We start from the raw sequence: 21,529 nt of genomic DNA, 5'->3' as shown, positions 1-21,529 counted from the left end.
CCTTTCATATTTGCAGGGTATGCTGAGGGACACCTGCACACCATGGTGTGTGTTGCAAACCATCCCTCCTTCTTCACTGGCTAGAGGGAAACATTCACACACATTTTGGCATCTGGTAAAGGTTTAAGAATTCCTCATCTTCCACCCAAAGAATCATCTTTCAAATCGAGATGAACTCTCAAAAGATGACAACTCTGACCCAAAACACATTTTAAATGCTGCACTTGCAGAAAACTGATTGTTGCAAGATTCCACTGTGATGACTAAGCAAATGTTTGGAAGACCCTAAAAACTGCAGAATAGAAAATTTTAGCATTGTTATTCAATGTAAATTCATCCCTGACAGATTAGATTCTGCCCAGTGGCACTTTCAATTATATGCTTCAAATAAGGTTTTAATTTAGATTTAATAAGACAGTTATTGCATGCTAATTAAATACTAATGGATTATTAAAAACATATTTCTGCAGGTCTAACAATCCCGTAGTAAGCACATCTATCTAAACCTGAATACACATGGTTTTAATCAGTCATTGGAATTAAGTTAAAACATAATTGTTGGAAGTTGAAATATGTGATTAGACTCAAGAAGACAATTGCAGTATGTCTATTACACAAACATGGAATTGATGGAAGAATTAATAGGGAATAATTGCATTTATCTGCTAAATAATCATATTGATTTTAAAGCGTTCAGGTCATACACACTAATTGCATTTAAAGAGAAAAAGGCTATCGAAGAACAAATACATTGCATTAACAGACTCATACACAGGGCTAGTCAATAAATTGCATTTCTTTGAAAAATTATTCCCAACAAGAAGTTATTTCATTTTTCTTACACACAGATTTTTGCTTAGAAGAAGTATAGCACACTTTTTATATAGTGTCTGCTAACAAAAATATCTCTATGACTTGCCAAGAATGATGTCACATTTTTAGTCTTTGGCCAACTCCTTAGCCAAATGGAGTCTACTTCTGAAGCACGTAAAACTCTTTCAAAAAACCTGGCAGCCTCATTGAACACTTCTACACATATTGATGTATTAGGTACCCCTAGCAACCCAGTAAACAGAAAATAATCTGGAGATTTATCTTAACTAATGAAGTAATTTAGTAATTACAGGTATTTTAATTAGCACTGGTAAGGATGTCCTTAAAAACAATTGATTATTTAATGACCAACCATGCTCTGTTGCTCTGGATCACAGAAGTCACTGTTACAGTGAAGTCCTTACCATGCCTGAGTCCATGCCAAGAGAATATGTGCAGCAGAGGAAGCCCTCATTGTGACACCTGTAATTCATCCTCGGAACTCTAGAATGGTAAAACTGAAGCAAACTATATGTACTGAAATTATTACGAGCTCATTAGGACAATCTTATATTTCTCTGGACTACTGATGCAAAATACACAGAGATCAAGTCCATCTTTCTGCAATGCAGGGATTACCATCATTTGTTAATCTATTCATACTTTCTGCTCTTGGCAGATCTCTCTGAAAATCTTTTGCAGAACGATCATCTTGGGAAGGGAATAATTTCCCTTTAGTTGCATCAGAGCAAAAGTGGAAATGAGGACTCTCACAGCAGGAGCCCCCGTTAAATACCTTGGCACAAGATACGGCAACATAGCAGTCAAAAACTAATCACATGAAAAACGAAAATTAATTTGGTATCCTCCCTGCATACGATAGTTGCGAGTACTTTGAAGCTGCTCTCTGGGTCTGTGCTACAGCAGCAGGACAACCATTGGGGAAAAAAAAAAAGGTGCTGCAAGCCAGACTAGAGGTACCTTGGCAGGCTGTGTGGGTAAACTTGCATCCCTCCTGCCAGCACTACAATTATTAGATGCTATCATCCCCTTGCATTCACCAGTACATGCAAACTTTTAAAACAAACAAGCAAAGCAACCACACAATGAAGTAATGGGCTCTTTTGCATCCCTCCTGGCACAGATTCAACCTCATTCATCTGATAGCCATGCTACTGAAACCAAAGCACAGAAAACTCAAGTCAAACAAATGAAAACGCACAGACTTATTCTTGTACTCACTCTCCCAGACAGCGCAGGAAAGGAGAGACAATACAGAACATTTGCAGCGGTATCTGTGGGATGACAAGCACTTAAAGCCATTCCACAGCACAAGCTCCGACCTAGCGCTTGTGCCAAGTTTCAATGACATGCTTCAGTAACACGAATTGCTTACTGTTGGGCTTCATTTAACCATCCTGCTTCTAGCAGTTCTCTGAACTATGGCTTCTTCTCCCCGAGAATACAAAAGCCCAAGGTATGAGTTCATTGCTAAAGAACGAAAGCATCTCAGCAGCCCAGGCTGCCTGGTGATTTGCTCAGTTCCTCTGAGCCAGTTGTGAGTTTTCTTCTAATTTAACTGTTAAGGTTTAAGCTAAAAAGAATCCACTCAGTGAAGCACTGTATCTGTGCAAGCATAACCCTAATCCAAGCCAGGAACAAATCCCCAGTAAGATTTTTTTGTTGTTAAACTGAGGAAAAGTAGTGCTCTTCAAACACTGCAGTGTTTGCAGTAAAGACTGAGGTTATTAGGGTTTTGCAGAAATGCTGTGGTTTGGTCTCACCTTTAGAAGAGATGCAACTGAAGTGCCTTTTTATGCTTTTTATGAATCACTAGACAGGCAAAATGCTTTTTCCCACAGGAAGTCACATTTGCCTCAGTGCTCCAAAGCAATCGGTAGAACTTGCCTCTGTTGCTGACTAACTATTACTGTTGAACAAATGTTTTTCTAATGCTTATATCTGAAGCTATCAGACAAACTATAATGTGTGACCAGCCTTTGTATTTGGTAATAGCCTAACGTAGCAGAGTCAGAATCCATTCATTAGCTCTGGCAGGCAGCTCCAGCCTTCTGTGCAAGGAGCAAAGATTAATGCAGACATTGTATTCAGGGTGGCCCTCATACTGTGAACCCCATGGTTTCAGCTTCATCTACAAACCCAGAAATCTTTTTTTCTTTGCTGAGGAATAACATCATTAATGAAATAAAGCAGTGATATTCATAAAGAGACATTACAATGCAAGACATCTCCGATTTTTACTTTACTTACAAATAAACTAGGATATTCCTCCTACTTAGTTTAAATTATATGCCACTAGCTGTTTCCTGTCCTCCCAAATGCACTAGGACAATTTTTTGATTCAGATGTGACTGACAGGTGGGAAAGGAAATGAACCTACTTAGTAATGTAAATAACACCTGCATGCAAAATGGTACCATATTCACAGAAAACAATTCAGGCATTTAGGCATATCTTTTGCTCTATCTTCTTCACAATAAGGATTCCTGTTGTATAATGTACTGTACTTTCCCACATTTCCGGTTTGCATTTCATGTTGTTAGTTAACAGTTTATTTCTGGCTTTTTGAGGTGGTTTAATTGATGTAATTCTTTTAATCTTAAATATTTGTTCCTTATTGTAAATTTATCCTTGACACTTAAGCTCATGCTGATAGGAAAAAGTAATTTAATAGAGCAATTTAAGGCTTGGATCCCCAAGCTACTTGAGCATCTACTTAATTAGATTCTGAAATCACACTATGAAGAAGCACAAAGACTCACAGTCTAACTGTAAACTGGGATGTTTATTGTATGGATTCTCTGTATTTTAGTTTCATTCTGTATCTGCCATCTATTAGCCAGGCACAACATGTAAACACTAGAAAGCATTATCTAAATTGAACTGTAAACACAACACACAATAATTCCGAATTAAAGTTTAGTAGATTGTAAGGAAATAAGATTTCCTGAGAATGCCATGCTTACACTACCCATGCCTTCTGAATACAATAATTTAGCTTAAAACAAAACAAAGATAGCGTATCTCTTACAGAGCTTCTCAATAACACCAGACAGATTACCCAACATGTCTTGAATAGCATTTTCTTTTACTGAAACAAGTGGCTGAAAGAAAGAATGTGTTCAACTCCACTCCTCCTTCTTTATAGAAAATATATATTCTCAAAATGGAAGGAAGGAAATTATTACTTTGTCCATAATTTCCTAAATTATGTTTTTCATAATTCCTTTATCTGTGGGATTGACAGGAGTTACACTACTGTAACAAATTTACTTTTTCTTTTCTTTCTTCAAAGCAAAAGAAGTTAAATTTCAGTAACAATTATGGCCTCAAGGAATCTAGGGTTTCACTTACACAATGGCAGTGATTTTGTAAAGTCCAAGACATCCCAGGAAAGCCATGAATGAGTGTCAAGATATCCTATTTCCCTACTGTGTATACTTCTCCATCTCATAGTAGCTTTGTTTCAAGTACACTTCATTTAGAAGTTCCCATTCTTTTGAACTCCATTGGCATCACTAGAAGTGTATCAGCAAAGTCTAGAGTCCTCTGATTGTCCTGCACACACACCCTCAACAGCCCCCTGTCCTCCACTTAAGACTCACTCCATCCTCAACAGCCTCCCCAGAGGGTGGGGAATCTTTCCATTGCTCAGGGCAGAATTAATGCACTTTCAAGGCCAAAAAACCCACACACCTTAGTACTATCCAAGAGTAATGCCTAAAGAAGCAATAGCTGCATCCCCTGTGGCCACATGAGATGATATCATGGGTCCTTCCAGCCGCAGAGCTGCCAGTTCCCCTGGCCCTGCCGATTCAGAGGTCTGCCTGAATTGAACATACAAGTGATTTCTGCCCTCCAAACATCACCAAAGCCATTAATCATGACCTCATGGTATACACGAGGAGGAGAAAGAAAGAAAGAGAGTGGCAAACTTCTCTTCTAAGTTCCTTTTGCTCTTTCCAAGTATTTCTAATAGAGACGTTTCTTCAGTGCCTAGATGTATATACATACGTGTTATTACAGAAAGGTAAGAGGCTGATCCAAATGCATCAAGAGCTGAGAAAGCTGTGCTTTCAAGCAGATGAGGTGTCAAAGCCTGCTGAGCATTTACACACTGTCAGAGCAGAGCCTGGAGCAGGGACTTGCTCAGGAGCAGAGACAGGAAGCAAAATGAATCTGGAAGGAACACATGTCTAGTGGAGTTCATAGAAAGGCTTTGTGCATGCCACAGGGCATCAATAATATACCTTTTGTTAGATATAATAAAGTCTTGGCAAAGACAGGTGATGACTCAGGAAGCACAAACAAATAGAGAGAGTCTCTGAAAAAAGTAAGGAAAACAACTGCAGCCCGTTTCAAGTTTAAAAGAAATATTACCAAATCAAAAGCAACATCTGGCAACTGGTCTTCCCACCACCCCAGTTTAATTCTTACTGTGCTCCTTTAGTGTTCAGCAAAATCCAAAGGCCATGAAAGACAGGCAGTTAGGAGCTCCTACCCTCAGACAGATGAGGGATCATTTGTCCCCTAAGGAAGCTTCTGAATATAGAGCAGAAACACCCTCTGTGAAGTTTCCAGAATGGAAACCAAAATATTTCTCTGAGGATATTTTTCCTCTACTCTTGGGCTGGTAACCTGATGTGCACCTTCTCTCTTGAACTTGCTTCTCTGGGCACTGGTGTGGTCACAGCCTGTTGGGTTGCAGACCATGCAGAGGGTCCCAGAGCAGCCAGGGGCTGGCTCACCTGGGAAGGCAAAGGCAGGCAAATCTGATTCACTCTGCATTTTGAACAAACCCTTAACATGGACACAAGCAGCTACCTCATCTTATCCAAGGGAACAGATTAGGCTGCTCAGCTTCCCTCCCAAAAGTATGCTGGGCTGTGCCTTGACAAGAGGGCTCCAGCAGCCCATGGGTGAGCACTGAGAGCCTGACAATCTGCGGGCACTATTAGGAGCAGACACAGGAGGCATCAACCTCGCCTCCACTGTTGGGTTTGGGTTGCAAAAGGGTGTGGAGATGGCAGGCAATGTGGAAAGCAGTGGTCAGTGCTGGGCGTTCTTCATCTCATAAACGTTGCTAATGCATGCTGCTACAAGCAGTGTCACACACATGGAGCCAAAGACACCATTTCTCTATTCTGGATGGGGCTTTTAGGGCTGCCCTAACTGAAAATGGGGCTTTTTATATTCATTTGAAGAAAAAACATCCATACTACTACTAACTTCCAGTCATCAAAAAGTACTAGGCTACTAATATATCATAGTGACATGTCTCAGCAAAGCTTTGGAGACAGAGAGAGAAATGCCAGTGGAAGACAGGTTTTATGGTGGTGATGTCCCTAGGCCAAATCCATCCTTTGCAAAAACTGTGCTGACACCATTAAAGACACCCTGAGGATGGATTAGACTCATTACATCTTACATTACATAATGAGAGCTGTATAGGGGAATTTCTTACCGTTTTATTCCTACAGCTTCTAATATTAAATAGGATTTGTACACCCCTAACTGTAAATGAAGTTCCTAAAGCATTTCAAGGCATACATTACCCAGATTATGTAAAACTAATTTATAAAACACGTTTCCAAAACACAGATGCTTCACTGATATAAAACTAATTTATGAAACACGTTTCCAAAATGCAGATGCCTCACTGTTTGGCTCAGGCTGTTTTCCCACATTTTTTTCTGTTGTTAAACTGCAGTTAAGTCCCACTCAGGACAAGACTGCACTTTCCATCTAGAAATGAACCCTAAGAGAGATGAGAACATAAAAGCTACTGAGACCTTGTGATCTCCAGAGAACAAAAATCTCTGTGGCCAATGATAAAATGAGCCATTCATACTCTGAAAAATCTCTTTCCAGAAAAGCCTTATTCAGTTGTCTTCTTTTAGGTACCAGAAAAATAAAATTCAAGGCAAAAGACTTGTCCTTTCCACTATGGATTAAGCATAGGTAAAATGGAGTGTATACAACAAAGCTGAAGACTGCCTGTATGGTTTTGTGCTGCTTTCAAGCCTCCAGAACAGAGCTCAGTTTGACATTGGAAAGCTTTGTAGAGGTTGGTCAATCTCTGAAACTTGACAGAGTCATAAATCCAAGGCACTGTGCAGCCAGGCACAGAGTTGGTTTTTTTTCCAGGATGAGAGCACATCTGAAACAACACGCTCAGACAGTATGGTATTATTTACTTACAGCTGAGCTTAGGAGATCGGGTAGCAGCCTCAGAAATTATCCCAATTATTTGAAATTACAGTATAGTGTAAGAATTCTGTCAAAAGACAGGAGTGAAAGAGGTAGAGCAGGAGGAAAAACTAAGATGGATTTTTTTTTTTAATAAAGCAAAATGAGCCAAGGCAAGCATTCAAAAATAAGTTACTGAAAAGCATTTTATAAACTAGCTTTAAAATCTCTTAATAGCATTAGCTTACCTTTTGTTTTGTCTGAAGAAATATATATGAACCAATAATGTTCTCATGAGATTTCATTTCTGAAAAGGCTCATTAGAAAAGGCATTAAAATACTAATTACCTCATAAAGTATTTAGTTGTGTACCCACTGGGATAGTACTTACGAGTGCTCAAGCTCTTCATAGATCCAGCTAATCAATTAATGCTCATTACAATCAGAAAGAGTATGCAGACTGCAGCATGCAGGAGAAATAAATAAGTCAGAGGTTAGCAAAGAAAGTGATTTGGCTGTAATTGAGCCTTCCTTTGTAACACAACTGTTGTCTGCTACGATTTAATTTTAATCAGCCTTTTTGGTGCTTCTGGTAACGTGACTCTTCTTGTCTCAAGAATCTCAGCTATTGTTATTGCTCCTCAAAGTACATAATTTATTATGGGAGATACATCAAATATTACACAGAGATTCAAGTGGACAGGTAGGGTTTTCACTGATACCATGCTAATATTACCTGCTGGGTGTGTAAAACCAGAGGAAAGAGGCTTGGAGGTGTGTCCTGAGTGGCTTTCTCCATCAAAGAAGAGGAGCAGCCACAGAGACACAGACACAGATACAGATTCTGGCTGTCCTGCAAAGCAAAGCCCAACACCAGCCCCTGCCTACCCTACAGCAAGGCTGGGGAAGGGTCAGGAGATGTCTGCTGGTGAGAACTGGGCTCTCATAGTCTCTTACAAACCCTGTGGGGGCAGGGGTCCTGCTTTACTGCCTGCAGAGATGGCACATATGCTCCTTCACCTCAGGAGCACCAGGACTATGGTCTGTCAATCTTCACTGGATATGGTGGCCCAGTATCAGCACTGGAAGCACCTGGAGCCTGAACAGAGCCTGCTGGGCTCCTCTCCTTCCCTCTGCCTCAGCCTCTGCAGGAAGGCTCCTGGCATAGTGCTGTCACCATCAGTGTGGATATGGTCCATCACTTGTCATGGCAATATCCCACTGAGAAATAAAGGATGGAGAGTGACAGGATACCTCCTGTCACTCCTGTCACCTCATGACTTCAGGCATTTCCCAACTACATGCACATCATGATTCCTCCTGTCCTGTAACTGGCAGGAGACTCAACAGAATCTACAGCAGATTTTTAAAAACGGAATTTAGAATCTGTTTAATTTAATCTGTCAGGACTTAATTCTGGTTCCGTATCATCTCCTTCACATCTGCAACTCAAGAGAGCTTCACTTCTGCTTCAGACCTGAGAATTCCCTGCAGGGAGACCTTACATGCTCCACAGAAATGCATATTCATGATTTTTTCACTATGGAGGGAACAAACCAAAGATGGGAGGAAGTTTAGGAATACTTCATCCAGCCGGTCATCACCCAGGCTGTGGTGACCAGGAGCCCTAGGGATAGCTTTCCTCCTTCACTCCTATAGGAGGAAAGAACATCCTGGATGGGTACTACAAGTCATAGTATCCACATATTATTTGGATTTTTGTGGGCAGTATTAAACTAGCATCATGAGTCACATATACCAGTTTTACTAAGGCTAGCATAAACACATCTTGAATTTTAAGTGCAGTAGAAAAGGAAGTTTTGCTTTCTAAAATCTTTAAAATGAGATTAAGCTACCTTATTTTCTTATTTCTTATTTACACGAAGGATTTCAGTATCCTTGAACAATCCCAGTAACCACAAATTTCACCAAGGGCAATTCATTCCTATTTTAATTCTCAATACTGATGTGGTTATATACCTTTTTTCACATAAACTCTAGATTACCTCTGGGAACTGTGTATGCAACTAATTCAAACATTGCTTGGATCAAGTTTCCAATCAAACTAATCCACCACTAACACGATTTAGAAGACTGACAAGCCCCAGCAAATTCACGTAGCCGAACAAATTGCTTTTTCTTTGTGCAAATGGTAGTCGCCCCAAGTGTTAGCAAGTGTTCTTTGGATAGCATGCATGGATTTTCAGACATTTATTTTTCTTCAGCATTCTAAAGTATTTCAGGAAAAGTGGTTTCTAAGCAGAAGATAAGGTAATACGCAAATAAATAGGTGGACAGAGTTAGCCAAACGGGCCTAGATAAGGTTATGCTTACATAGGAAAACTGCATGGAATGGAGGAGGAAAAAAGACCCACCGTAACCACAGGAAAGAAAAATGGACATGTGCACAAACATGCACACATTCAAACATCTGACCAATAAACCTAGGGCTTTTAGTTCTTACTATCACCCACCACTGCCTCTAGTTTAAATGAATACTCAAAGCCCCAGACTTTGTACACATCCATATATTAATGTTTTGGCAGGATTTTTTAATTTAATAAAATTCCTGGAAGATGAAGTTGGAGCAGTATCTGTTTCAAACCTCCAAAAAAATAGTTTTCTCTCTGACATAGTCACACACTGCACACCAACACCAGCCTGCAGAGCAGCTGCACACGTCCATGAGATGGAAAGCAGATCAGGACTTCCCCACCCTTACCCTGGGTATCTCCCGGCTGCTTTGTTGGCAGCCAAAACAAAGCTCACGCTTAACCTCATGCTAAAAAGCCTCTGTTAACAGTCGGGGAACACAGTCCATCCTCTTCACATATATTTCTCCTGAACCACGAGCAGCACATAAAGCCGACTCTAGTCAAATCCAGTAATGATGATAGGTATTTTGGGAAGAAAAAAAAAAAAGCAAAAAGTTGGCACAGTAAGGCGAATGTCATACTTCAGTGTATAGTGGTGTTCTGTCAGAAGCCAGACATATTAAAAATATTTACATAATTTAAAATAATTTGTACAGGTCTAGTAAAGTCTATTTTAGGCTTTGGGCTTTAATAAAAGTTTAAACATTTGCTAGATCCCATTGGACTTCATGTGTAACCTTGGCATTTAAGGGCAGTATTGAGGATATGCCATTACTAAACTTTTCATATTAGTATGAGTGTGAACTGAAATACCAAAATAAAAACATAACAATAATTCTCGTGACTTGCAAACAGTCCTGGACTTTATACGTATTTCCATATGGGAAACTAAAAATGTAACTCAATGTTTGCACATGTATATTCAGAGGTGGCTTGTAGTCTAATTTAAACATTCCAGAATAATATGACCTAAATATAAAAACATGAATCATCCATCACGTTCAAAGAAATATCTGGCAATTTTTCATTATGAATCACTAGGGACATATACCAATACCTGCCACAAAATCACTGGTGGCTGTTTGATATGATGAATCAATTATAAAAATCTTCTGATATTATTTTGGGGATTAGAGAAAATAATGTACCCTTAAATATTATGTAATGAACACCTACAGGAAGCTGAGTTGAAAAATGAAGTCAGATAAAGTTCATGTGAGATTCTGGAGCAGTTGTCAAAATACCAATGTGCAAGAACAAAAGGCAAATATGTACTAAATATTTAGTGCATAAAACGCTATGAATAACCTTCCCACATATGCTCTGTAGTCAGAATGCATGTATTTTGTAGAACATTCTGTAAAATACAGAATATGAATTCTAAATAAAAAAAATGTTAAAGCCAAAACAAACAAAATGCTTACCTGGTGGTATCAAATTCTGGAAGGGCCAAATCTTGCCTAAAGGAAATTTAAAGATTCAGAAGTACAAACTAGGTCCTCAGCTGATGCAAAAACCACACAATTCATTTGAAGTCAACTTATCCAGGTTTACAGCTGAGGATCAGGGCTAAATTTGAAGAGTAATCTTTGACTATACCAAAAAATCTTGATTCTGATATTTTAAAGGTAGAGGATTATGAAATTCTGTTTTAACTTGCTTATGGGGCTTGTCTCCTTTCTCAACACTCATTTTGGAAAACTAAAATGGAGAGTAGAGGAGCTGCAGTGAAAAGGTAGATGTTTGGTTTAAAATTATTTATAGTAGACTGAACAACAAAACTGCAGGAACCCTCTCTGCTGTTTTCTATTTTACAAAAGCTTTCTTTTTTTTTTTTTAATAACGTAATTTTAAGACCAAGCTTTCATGAATGAAACTGTATAACATGAAGGTAACAACCCTAAATTATAGTACTTCCCCACTGATAGTGTTACTAAATGAATAATCTGATATTAACTTAAAGTAAGATTTGTGGAACGTTTTTTCAATATGAAAAAGAGTTGGTTTCATTGTGACCTTAAGACCAAAAATGGGAGAAAAAACAAGCACATCCATAACTAGAAGAGGAAGGTTTTGCATAAATTGAATTCCATGCCTAAAAAACTGATAGTTTTTTAGTCAAATCTTCATGCTAGTTCACTTTCAGCTGGTCAAAGTCTATGTTCCTCCTGCTGCTGCAATATTCCAGCCATGTCCAGTATTCCACTGTCTTCTTTGTAATGTAAGTTCTTTGAAACGAAGGAATCTATCTAAAGCAGAGTAACTTGTATGTGCCCACATTGCCAGAGTCAGTATTTTTTTACACATGAGCAAGAAATGGAGTAAAGACAGCTCTGGTCCCCTAGGGGAGTCATCCCATAAAATGGGCTGTGCAGCAGTCAGAATAAAGGGGATACAGAGTGCAGAGGACACAACTAACTATGCTACATCCCATGCAGTCTGACTGCAGAGCACATTCAGGAAGATTATTCATAGCCTTTTATACACTAAAATCTCAGATAAACTTAACTGGCCAGTAATTTTTGCTAGTAAAAAACAGAGCTGAGCATAGTTTGCTGCATAAGTGTTTCCAGGGTGGGATACCCAGCCTGTCACAGTTTTTAAATTACCTCCTCTGAACATAAATGAAAAGTTGCACTAATGAACATCTGGAAGACAGTATATATCCTTCCCAGCACTGAGAAGTGTCACTGGCCATATCTGACAGAAGAAACAACAAATGCTGTGAACATTCCCTCGGACTGCACACAGCTTGTAGCAGGGTTTCAAATATGTCTGTGATCTTAGAAGGAGCCCTGCAGGGGTATTCGTTAGTCCTGGTTTGGATATGGTTGACATTATGTGAAAGTAAGTGCTCTCCTGAGATTTCAGTGAAAGCCACGATGCCAGGGAAGCTGATCTCACAAGGCTTCCATCATCTCAGATGACAGAAGTCTCAGAAGATCAGTTAATTTTTGTCATTCTGAGCCAAAATCTCATCAGTAAAGTTCAGGAAATTTCAGGGGCATTAAATCCAAACACAAAGCGCCACCTTCATTCAGATCTGAATCCTAAACTTGAGCCTGCACCCCCCCTGTAAGCTTGAGGAATTCAGTCTTCCCATTCTTTCACTAGTCATGAAAAACCAGTGTATTTCAACAATTATATTGATATTACCAGTGTTAATATTAACTTGAAAAAAAAGTACATAAATTTTTCTCAGACAGAAATTGTGTTTTCTGGAACTGGCAGACAGAAATTCTTCTGTGCTTGTTTCAGCTCTTCCACTGACAAACTGTGTGGCCTCTAGTGAGTCACTTCAATTTTCTCTCTCAGTTCAACAGTCTGAAATTATTTATCTCACAGGAAGACTACCATAATTAATAAACTGCTTCATTAGCTACTGCATAGTTTTTAGAAAATACTTTCTCAGCCTGTCCATAAAGAAGAGATTTATTGCCATGAGAATTTTTCTTCCAAGTCTTGTGTCCTCAGTGGTTAAAATATGGGACTGGTAAAGTGTGTAAAACCATCTCCTCCACCCAAAGCCATGTCATGGGATGCACTAGCACATCCTAATCAAATTCTGGGCTTAATGAGCAACAGCCTGAAGCTCAAAACAATTTCTATTTTTCTTGAATCTTGCAAAAATCTTGGAAAACAAAAACTGTACATATTCCAAGCAAGAGACTAAAATATATCTGTGTGAAGCAGAACTTCCCTGTAACGCAACCATGTTTTTGTTTTTATAGTTTCCTTCCCTGGCTTCACTACCATAAGGGCTTGCTTTTACTTCCACCAGCACCCACTGACACACAGCTTCACACAAACAAATACTTTTCTGTAAGGGACAGTTGGGCACCAAACAAATTACCCCTACAAATACGGATGTATCAGACTTAAGTTTCAAAACCTTATGACACACAAAAGCCAACAGTTCATCTGTTGGGCTAGATGATAGCTGCAGCAAGCAAATATTGGGATTGTATTTCATTTATTGCTATGGTTACAAAATCAGGGTGGACACTGGGGAGAAAAGGAGAAAGAGAAAGAGAAACAAATCTACAAAGACAGTAAATCCTCTAAGGAAAGAGGGTGGTGGAGAAACAGGGAGAAAGAGACAGGGTGAGGACTGGTGGGTGGGGGAGAAAGCGAGGTCACTTTAACACCCAGCTGAATCAAGGCAAACAAAATAATAAAAATACAAGTTCTTCTAGGGAAATAGTGCTGATAAGATCACCACGGGATAAAGTGACACAAAGAAAGAAAAATGCAAGGAATTGTTACAACTTGTGCCTGCGAGAAGCAATGCAATTCATATGCACTCGGGAGAAGCAAGATCAGATATTCGGCACTTATTCGCAGCAGCTATGAGTAACTGAGAGAAGCTTTGCTTCTCTAGTGAACTTGCTGAGACACTGAAGAATTAGTTCCTACCCAGTCTAGTACATAATCCAGAATTTAGGCATGACGGGTACAAGGTCCTGTTTCAGTAAACAAAACAGAATATCATTATCTTCACCCATCAACATAATACCTTAATCCACAGCAAGGCACGCTGTCTGCAGGCAAAGCTACTGCCAAGGAAAGGGGATCACGGATCAGGAGCATACTGAAAAGTTTGGCTTTGAGGACTTCAAAACATAAGCACAAATGTAACAGGAGATACAATTTCAGAATAGTGAGTTTTGTCAACAGTTGCAGAAGCACCGTGGGTTTTAGCTATACAGCAGTCCCTTCTGTGAAAACACTTCTGAGTTACTGATACAGGAAGTTTCGTCACAACTCTTATTTTTTACTTGGAAGACATTGCTTTGCACTTCTTTTTTTTTCTCTTATGCTGCTTTCATTGCTTTATTGTGAAGTACAAGATGAGCAATTGCTGTTGAAAGCTCTGCAGAGATGCAACATTTTTTCTTTCTGCTCAGCAGTCCAGAATCCATGCAAAGAAAAACCTTCTGGCCCTGAAGCAGTATGTGCTGTTCTACTAAACTGATTCCATTCCTAGCCAGCTTGATAGCAAAACACAGACTTCAACAAAGTATCTTCAGTCACAAAGTGTGAAGTATTTAAACCTAGAGTTTCAGTGGCTCTGATCCTACCTGAACTGCCTGTGTCAGCCCCTTGCCTGAAATCAGCATGGAAGGCTTGGAAACCTGGGCCCAGAGCAGGAATCCAGAGGGATGTTCTTCCCAAGGCTGCCAGCTGTCCCAGCCACTGCTGTTTGGGCAGCACTCTTTGCTGCCACATCCAAGGGCTGCTGCAATGGCAGAGCGGGTACCAAAGCAGGGCTGGGAGCTTCCTCCAGCTGCTCCTCGCTTTGCAGGGGCTGCACGATCCCAGCTCACGGGCACAGAAGTGCATTCTATTTGTAAAACAAGGAGCAGCAGAAGACTCCATCCAAACTCAGACCATAATCTGCGTCTGATGGAAGCCCTTGACCTTTGTGGCCGAGTCTTTCCCGTTTGGCTGGCATGCTGTGCTCCTGCAGATAAGTGAGACGTGCTTGTCTTAGAGCCACACAAAATGCAGCCAGGTCTCTGCAGACAGCCTGGCCTTTCCTCTGGGATGGAGAGCTGAGTGATGCTTGCACTGGGATTTACACAGCCACCAGTAGGATCTGGACCCTTACCTCTAATTAAGTTGAATAAAAATTAGTGCTGATGACAACTGGCTTGCTGTAAGTTCTTTCACTTCTCTACTCCTCTGCCAAAGCTGTCCGGCATTCTTAGGTATATTAGGAGGTTCGCTTATTTTACTATTATAATTAGGAACATGCACTCTAACATTTTACTTTTCTTTTCTGGTTACGTTTTCACTCTTTCATCTGACAAACCCTTTTTTTTTTTTTTTCTTGCTGTTCAACATAGTAATGCTTACAAGGCAAAAACAACAGCCCACAGTCCTATGCACTTCTGATAGAGAAATAATGTCTCTGCTTTACTTTTCTAAAGAACCGTACACATTCTGTCAGGGTTACAGGCACAGCCAAGCAACACATATAACATTTAATTTAAATTTTATAAAACTACATATCCAGCAAGTGGCAGACAGAAATTGTAAAAGAAAAAATTAATAGATTAAATTGAGAACTGTATTTTAATTCAATTTCAATTTTAATTTAATTTCAATTCTTTCATTGCCAGTCTGCTTTTTACACCTCCTTTCAGAGGCCATAAATTTCTGCAGGTAAAGATCAATGCCTTGCAAAATTCAGACAGAAAGGCATCAGCTCCATCGAAGAGATCTGCTTTTACATAGGCTTCCAGAGGTTCAGTGCACACACTATTTATCTTTCACTCCAGTAATCCATGCAGTATTGCATTTCCGAGTTCTAAAACCTCCAGTCCTCTGAAACTGCAAAACCAAGCTATGTGTAGGCAGTATATTAAGGCAAAGGCACCGCCAACAGATCCAACTTCATAATGCTTTCAGCCTACTGAACCACATGTTAATATGCTACACGTGCGACTCTGCATATTTTTTACTGTGTACACTTAAAAGCTATATGTTTCCTCCTCTTTCCAGTGCAATATATTTTAATATAAAATCAATGTATGTTTTTGGTGGGCAGCATAAGAGTTTTATCCACTCAGCTGTGAATCTAAGAAGAAAGCAGTATTGATTTAGATCTTCACTCATTCATTTACTAGGACAGTTTTAAAGCATTAGGTGATAACCTAATTGAGAGGCATACTGTGAGGGAAACTGAGATTGCTGTGATAAATTAAATCAGTTCTGGGATGTCATCTACAATACCTTAACACCTGATGGAATATTCTCCTGAAAAAAATTAAACCAGGAAACAAGCATCTTGGGTGGCAGAGTGTGGCTTTCCATAAATTCCAGGTGAAACAAGGTGATTAAAACACATATTGCTTATTATAGAAACGTTACATTAATGCCACAAATATTCCATATTTGTGTATAGATGTACATGTATATCAGACAATGTATATATTTATCAGACTGGCTTCCATTTCCCTTTATAAACAAATTATGAACCAATCAAGGGTGTGAACCTTTTGCCATCTTTCAACTTTCTTTTAAAAATCTGGCTTCCCACAGCATCCCTACTGATATTATTTATTCACATGCATTTTACAGAGGCAAAATAAGTCACATGTGTCACCAAACAGTGTTCCTGCTGCGCGTCAAATCTGCTTGCACTGCTCAGGTACATACTGCCACGAGGCCAGGAGGATCTGGTCTCACATCTGGGTCTCACATTTAGAGGAGCCTGTCCCACATTCTCTCATGCAGACCTCCTCAAAGTGCTGATACTCCCATGGATTTGGGCACCTGATGCATCAGGTACAAAGTCCCCTTTTAATATCTCCAGTCATTAGCTACCAGCATCTTAGATGACTCTGTCTGATGTTCGACACATACATTCTTCTCGGGGTGGGGCCAGCCAAAGAGAACAAAAGCAATGCTGAATGCACCAGCAGTAATAGCATTAGCAGAACCCAGGGAAATCTGAAAATCTTTCCTAATGCAGGACACAGTCTGATAAGGTACTAAGCACTCTCACTTTTAACTTTTAACTAAGTCACCAGAGTATGTGAAGTATCATGCTTTAAGCATGAGGAAAAGTGAAATAGTTAACAATAAGAACAAACACCCCTGTAACACAGATGATTCTGATTTAAAATACATGAAGAATACATGTATGAAATAATTTTGCTCTGAATATTTCCTGGATTTTTTTTTAGTTTGTATTCATGCAGTGTATTGTCAATAGATTCATATTCCTCAAAGTAGTGGCTAAATGAAGAGGCTTTTTACATTGCATGTGTGCTCATACAGAAACAAAGTACAAAATTAGAATATAGAAATATAAAATATTCTTAAAACCTCAAACCTGCATTTGAGAAGAGGAAAAGTCCTGGAACTCTGAAGTATACCTCTTAAGAGTTAATGTGTGCAGATTTTTTTCTACCCTTGGAAGAGTGGCAGAAAGGCCCTGAGAAGTAAAGGCTCTGCTTGTTCACTACACCACATTTTAGAACTGATAGCAATTTCTTCATGCATTAAAATGCCTTCATACATTAGATTTAGGGACAAAACCTGCTTACCCAGATTAAAAGGCAATTTGTATTAATGTACAGTTTCAGTTATTAAAGCACAGAATTCTCACCATATGCACTAATAATTTAATCTTGTTATTAAGTAGCCTCACACTACCAGTAAAAAAGAGGCAGGGGGTGTGGGGAGAGAGTAAACTACAGAACCTTTAGTCCCCAAAACAGATGCCAGTTTTGGATTTATTCAGCCAAGGAGTATTTAGCTTGGCTCAGCTACACTTGCACTGAAAAAACACTTGCCTATTCCAAAAAGTTTTTAACAAGCTCTGCTGCAGATGCTGTTGCCATTTGGCATGTCATCGTCACTGTGTGGTACAGCAGAGAGAACTCTAGACCACAGGTTTTCCTTGGCTGGGGGAGCCAGCATTTTTGGCTATCCTCCTTCTTCTGGCCAAATGGCTGCATGTTTACGGAATGTGGTTTTAGAGAGAGTGTTAACAGAGGTTGGGTTAACAGCCTAACCCAGACCAACAGTGAGGCAAAGGCATGACCTACCCAACCTAAGAAAACAGAGTAGAATAAACTTGTATATGTTGTTGCTCTTAATCCAGAGTCTCCTGTATGCACCATACCTATAGACAAGTAGATATTTTTCTTTGCCTCAGGTTAGATGACAACAACTTTAAAGCTGTACCAGTTATGCAAAATAGAAATATATAAAATATGTGGTTGCTTAATCTTTGTCGGCTTGATTTCATTCTCTCGCTTATGACAATTTTACCTTGGCAAAATGCCACTGAAAGAAGTTCAGTTAAGTTACTCCTGGTTTTCACTATGATATCTTGAGAGGATAAAAACCCTACAGAGTTAAAACTAAAAATTTCTGTCTTCATATTTCCATTAGACAGCAGCAAATCGCAGTTCTGAAACTTAAAAGCCAAAGTGTTTCTACACTGATAACTTGATTCCAAGGATATTAATCCCAAATACCTCCACAAGAGTGCATATAAAGCTGGGGAAAACTTACAAATGTCCACCTGTAGTTTAGTTTACCTAGATGAATCATATATCAGTACATATAGCTGAGAAGTCTTGACCTCTTAAGATGCAGAAAAACTTTAAAAAATAATTTCGTTTTTTCGTTATGACATTTGACTTGTATAAATAAACTACATTTGTCCAAATTCTGACACTTTTTTTAAATGGGAACACCTTTGTTGCATTCCAGAAAAAGAAAATATCCCAGATATATATATATTTTATATATATATATATGTGTGTGTGTGTATGTGTATGTATATATGTTGTTTGGTATGCAAAGGTATACAAGGACAGTATACACTCCCTCTGCAGCAGCACACACTTTATACTGCACCCTTTATTAACTGACAGTTTTCTTTAGACCAAGTTGTGGAGCACATACACCATTAGAGAAACAGTCAGACCATTTGCTTAAATTCTACTGACCTGCACCAAAAATCTTATTTAGCACAGTATAGATCAGATAGTTCACCCTTCATTTCCCTCTCACAGAGAGATCAGTTAGGACCAAGAACATCTTGAAAGTTCATAGACACAAAGGCAATTTACTGCAGCATATTAAAAAAGAGTATAACGTATGACTAAGAATGAAGTAAGCAGTGTCTGGCTACATCCCCCCCCCCCCCACTGTCTGGGTAACTGGTATGCAACAGCAATATGAGAAAATACAATAATTTTAAAAAATTCTCTTTTTACCATTTTGGCTTCTGAATGCATTGGGGGAACTTGAGGTGAAGCACATGGATTATTGAGGTTCGGCCCTTGCATCCCCATGATGTTGGAGTTCATCGACATTTGTCGCTCCATCTTTTGAAAGAAATAAAAAAAAAAGGTTCGAAAACATCTGGAGACATTTGCAAGAATTTACTCTCAGTTTCTATTTAAATGGGCTCAGCTTTATTTCTTCAAGTCATGACTGGGAAAATAACAATCTGTGTCATGAATTGCATATGTGTATGCACGTAGGCGTGTGTTTCATCAGAATCGGCCCTGAAAACTCACAGCCAATTATAAAGAAAGGGGTTCTTTAATAAACAAATGTAGCAGCCACCCAGGTTTGTGCTTTTTTGTAATGATTTTCTCCCTTTCAGTATAACAACACTCAGAGTTAAGTGGTTTTAAAAGCATCACTGTATAAAATTGTAGCTTCCCCTCCCAGTGCAGCCCAACTTAGCTTGTTAAAAGCATAAATAAAAATCTACAATCTCAAGCATATGGAAAACAAGTTGGCTGTTTTTCCTTCACTTGGACTGCTCAGCTGGGAAGAGTTTTCCACGTGTCTTGTAAGGGAAGCTTTCATGCACTGCTGAGATATCAAAAAACAAAGCAAAACTTCTCCAGGCTGTTCAGAGCCCTTTCTGCAAGCTAGTCTCACTAGGTTGGGAGGGAGTGATACAAACAAAACCTAATAGCAGTAAATCCTCTAATTTCCTGGAGGATATTCCCCAAAAAGAGACAAGCCCCCCACTGCTAGGCCTTGTCAGGGCTGGTAAAGCAGGGTTATGCTTCCAGACGGAGCTGAGCATCCCAAATTGCTTTGAGCCAGTCTGCCAAACCTTTGGCTCTGACAAAAAAGACACTTTTGGGTCCTTCTGAGCAATCCAAGCAGGGCAGCTGTTTTTTTATGCTCTGTGGTGAAGCATTGTCTCCCACCCTCCATGATGCCTGCAAGAATGGGTGCTGGGCTTTGGGGAAATGTGAATATCCTGCTGCCTGCTGGCAGGGAAAAGCTTCCAGGGCCCCCTTACCCTACCTCCATGGGGTAGGAGCAGCTGCCACTGCCATCTCCCCTGCAACCCTTTCAGGAGTGCTGGGGGCAGGAGGAGCAGCCCGTGCTGACAGGGTCTGTCTCGCCTCCGTGCTCGTATCCGCAGGGCTCGCAGCCAGAGCACACCTGCTCGTCTGCAAGTAAAGCTGCCCAAAGGGCTCCACGGCAGCACACTGGGGAGCTCACTGAACTTACACCGTTGCTGGATGTTTGTTGCATTTCAGGTTCCTTGGGAATCATGCCAGAAAAAAAAGTTCCCACAATGATATGTCTTATGTTTTTTCTGTTAAACTTCCTGATCGATATTCCAGGAGAGCCTTATTGACAAGTTAATAATTAATAACTTGTTCACGACTGCTCAAATAGCAGCCAAACCTGAATCTTTGTATCTCTGTGGAGTGTTCCCCTTGATCCAGCAAAGCCAGAACAAGCACTGCTTTTCTCCCTCCCATGGTAAATTGCTCTCAGGTTTGTCTTGCAAACTGAACACAGTGAAATAAAGCAAAAACTTCTCTTCTCTCCATCTCCTCTTCCCCATGTCATCTTTACTTTTCTCGAGCCCTAACCTGCCCAAATGTCTTCTCCTGAAAAGGTTAAAAGGTTAAAATTATTTAAAATTTGAAGTTACAATTGTAAAGCAGCTCTTTGGGTTCCATAAGATGGGAAACATTCCCATCCTTCCAGAAATGATGAAAGATTAGTGGCAATTGTTACCTAGTTCTCAGTAAGTGCAAATTAACAGGCCAGAAAAGTAAATCACATTTCTTTCTTATTAGCTGGTTATCTCCCACACAAGAGGATCACTTAGTGTTCACTGACATAACCTATCTACATTGCTTTTCCATTTTTTTCTGAATTCAGAAAAATACTTTTGTTCCAGCACAGACGTACTGATCTCACCTGCATGAACAAGTATGAGAATCACAAATTGTAGTCTCATGTAAACTGGTTCTAATCACTCTCACACTAGTGAGCATTCCATTAACATAATCAGAAATACTCTAAGGTGAAGCACCAAAGATGTCCAGCCTTCTTAACTTATTAGACTGGGTTTTTACAAAATCCAGCAGACTTTCACCCCTGCTTGGCTTGAATCGAACACAACACAACTTCTCACCCTGCAAAAAAAGCCAGATCAGGAAACTTACAGGCATGAGTACAGCAGAAGATCCTGGCATGGTAGGGTTGGGCAGGGTGCCGGGCATGGAGGCAGGCATGGGCTGTCTTTGTCGGTTGTGTAGGTGCAGTAGCGAAGACAGAGAACCTGGGACAGGCCTGGAAGAAAGGAGAAGACAAGAAAGCTGTCATGGGCTGTG

The 21,529-nt window shown here is 39.8% G+C and overlaps 1 protein-coding gene across 3 annotated transcripts in view; it reads right to left on the bottom strand.

Moving 5' to 3' along the window:
• Positions 1 to 21,529, bottom strand: part of CREB5 (cAMP responsive element binding protein 5) — a 257,254-nt gene that overhangs the window by 52,672 nt on the left and 183,053 nt on the right. For all 3 annotated transcript variants that reach the window (XM_014893990.2, XM_088163530.1, XM_088163534.1), the window contains 2 exons: positions 21,362 to 21,488; positions 19,142 to 19,252 (listed from right to left, as the gene is read on the bottom strand). In XM_014893990.2, the coding sequence (XP_014749476.1) occupies positions 19,142 to 19,252; positions 21,362 to 21,488 (238 nt within the window). The remainder of the gene's footprint in view (positions 1 to 19,141; positions 19,253 to 21,361; positions 21,489 to 21,529) is intronic.

Source organism: Sturnus vulgaris, chromosome 1 (genome assembly GCF_052056855.1).
Source record: "Sturnus vulgaris isolate bStuVul1 chromosome 1, bStuVul1.hap1, whole genome shotgun sequence".
NCBI classification, from domain to species: Eukaryota; Metazoa; Chordata; class Aves; order Passeriformes; family Sturnidae; genus Sturnus; species Sturnus vulgaris.
The sequence above is the reverse complement of the archived record's forward strand: the minus strand, read 5'-3'. Positions and strand labels throughout refer to the sequence as shown.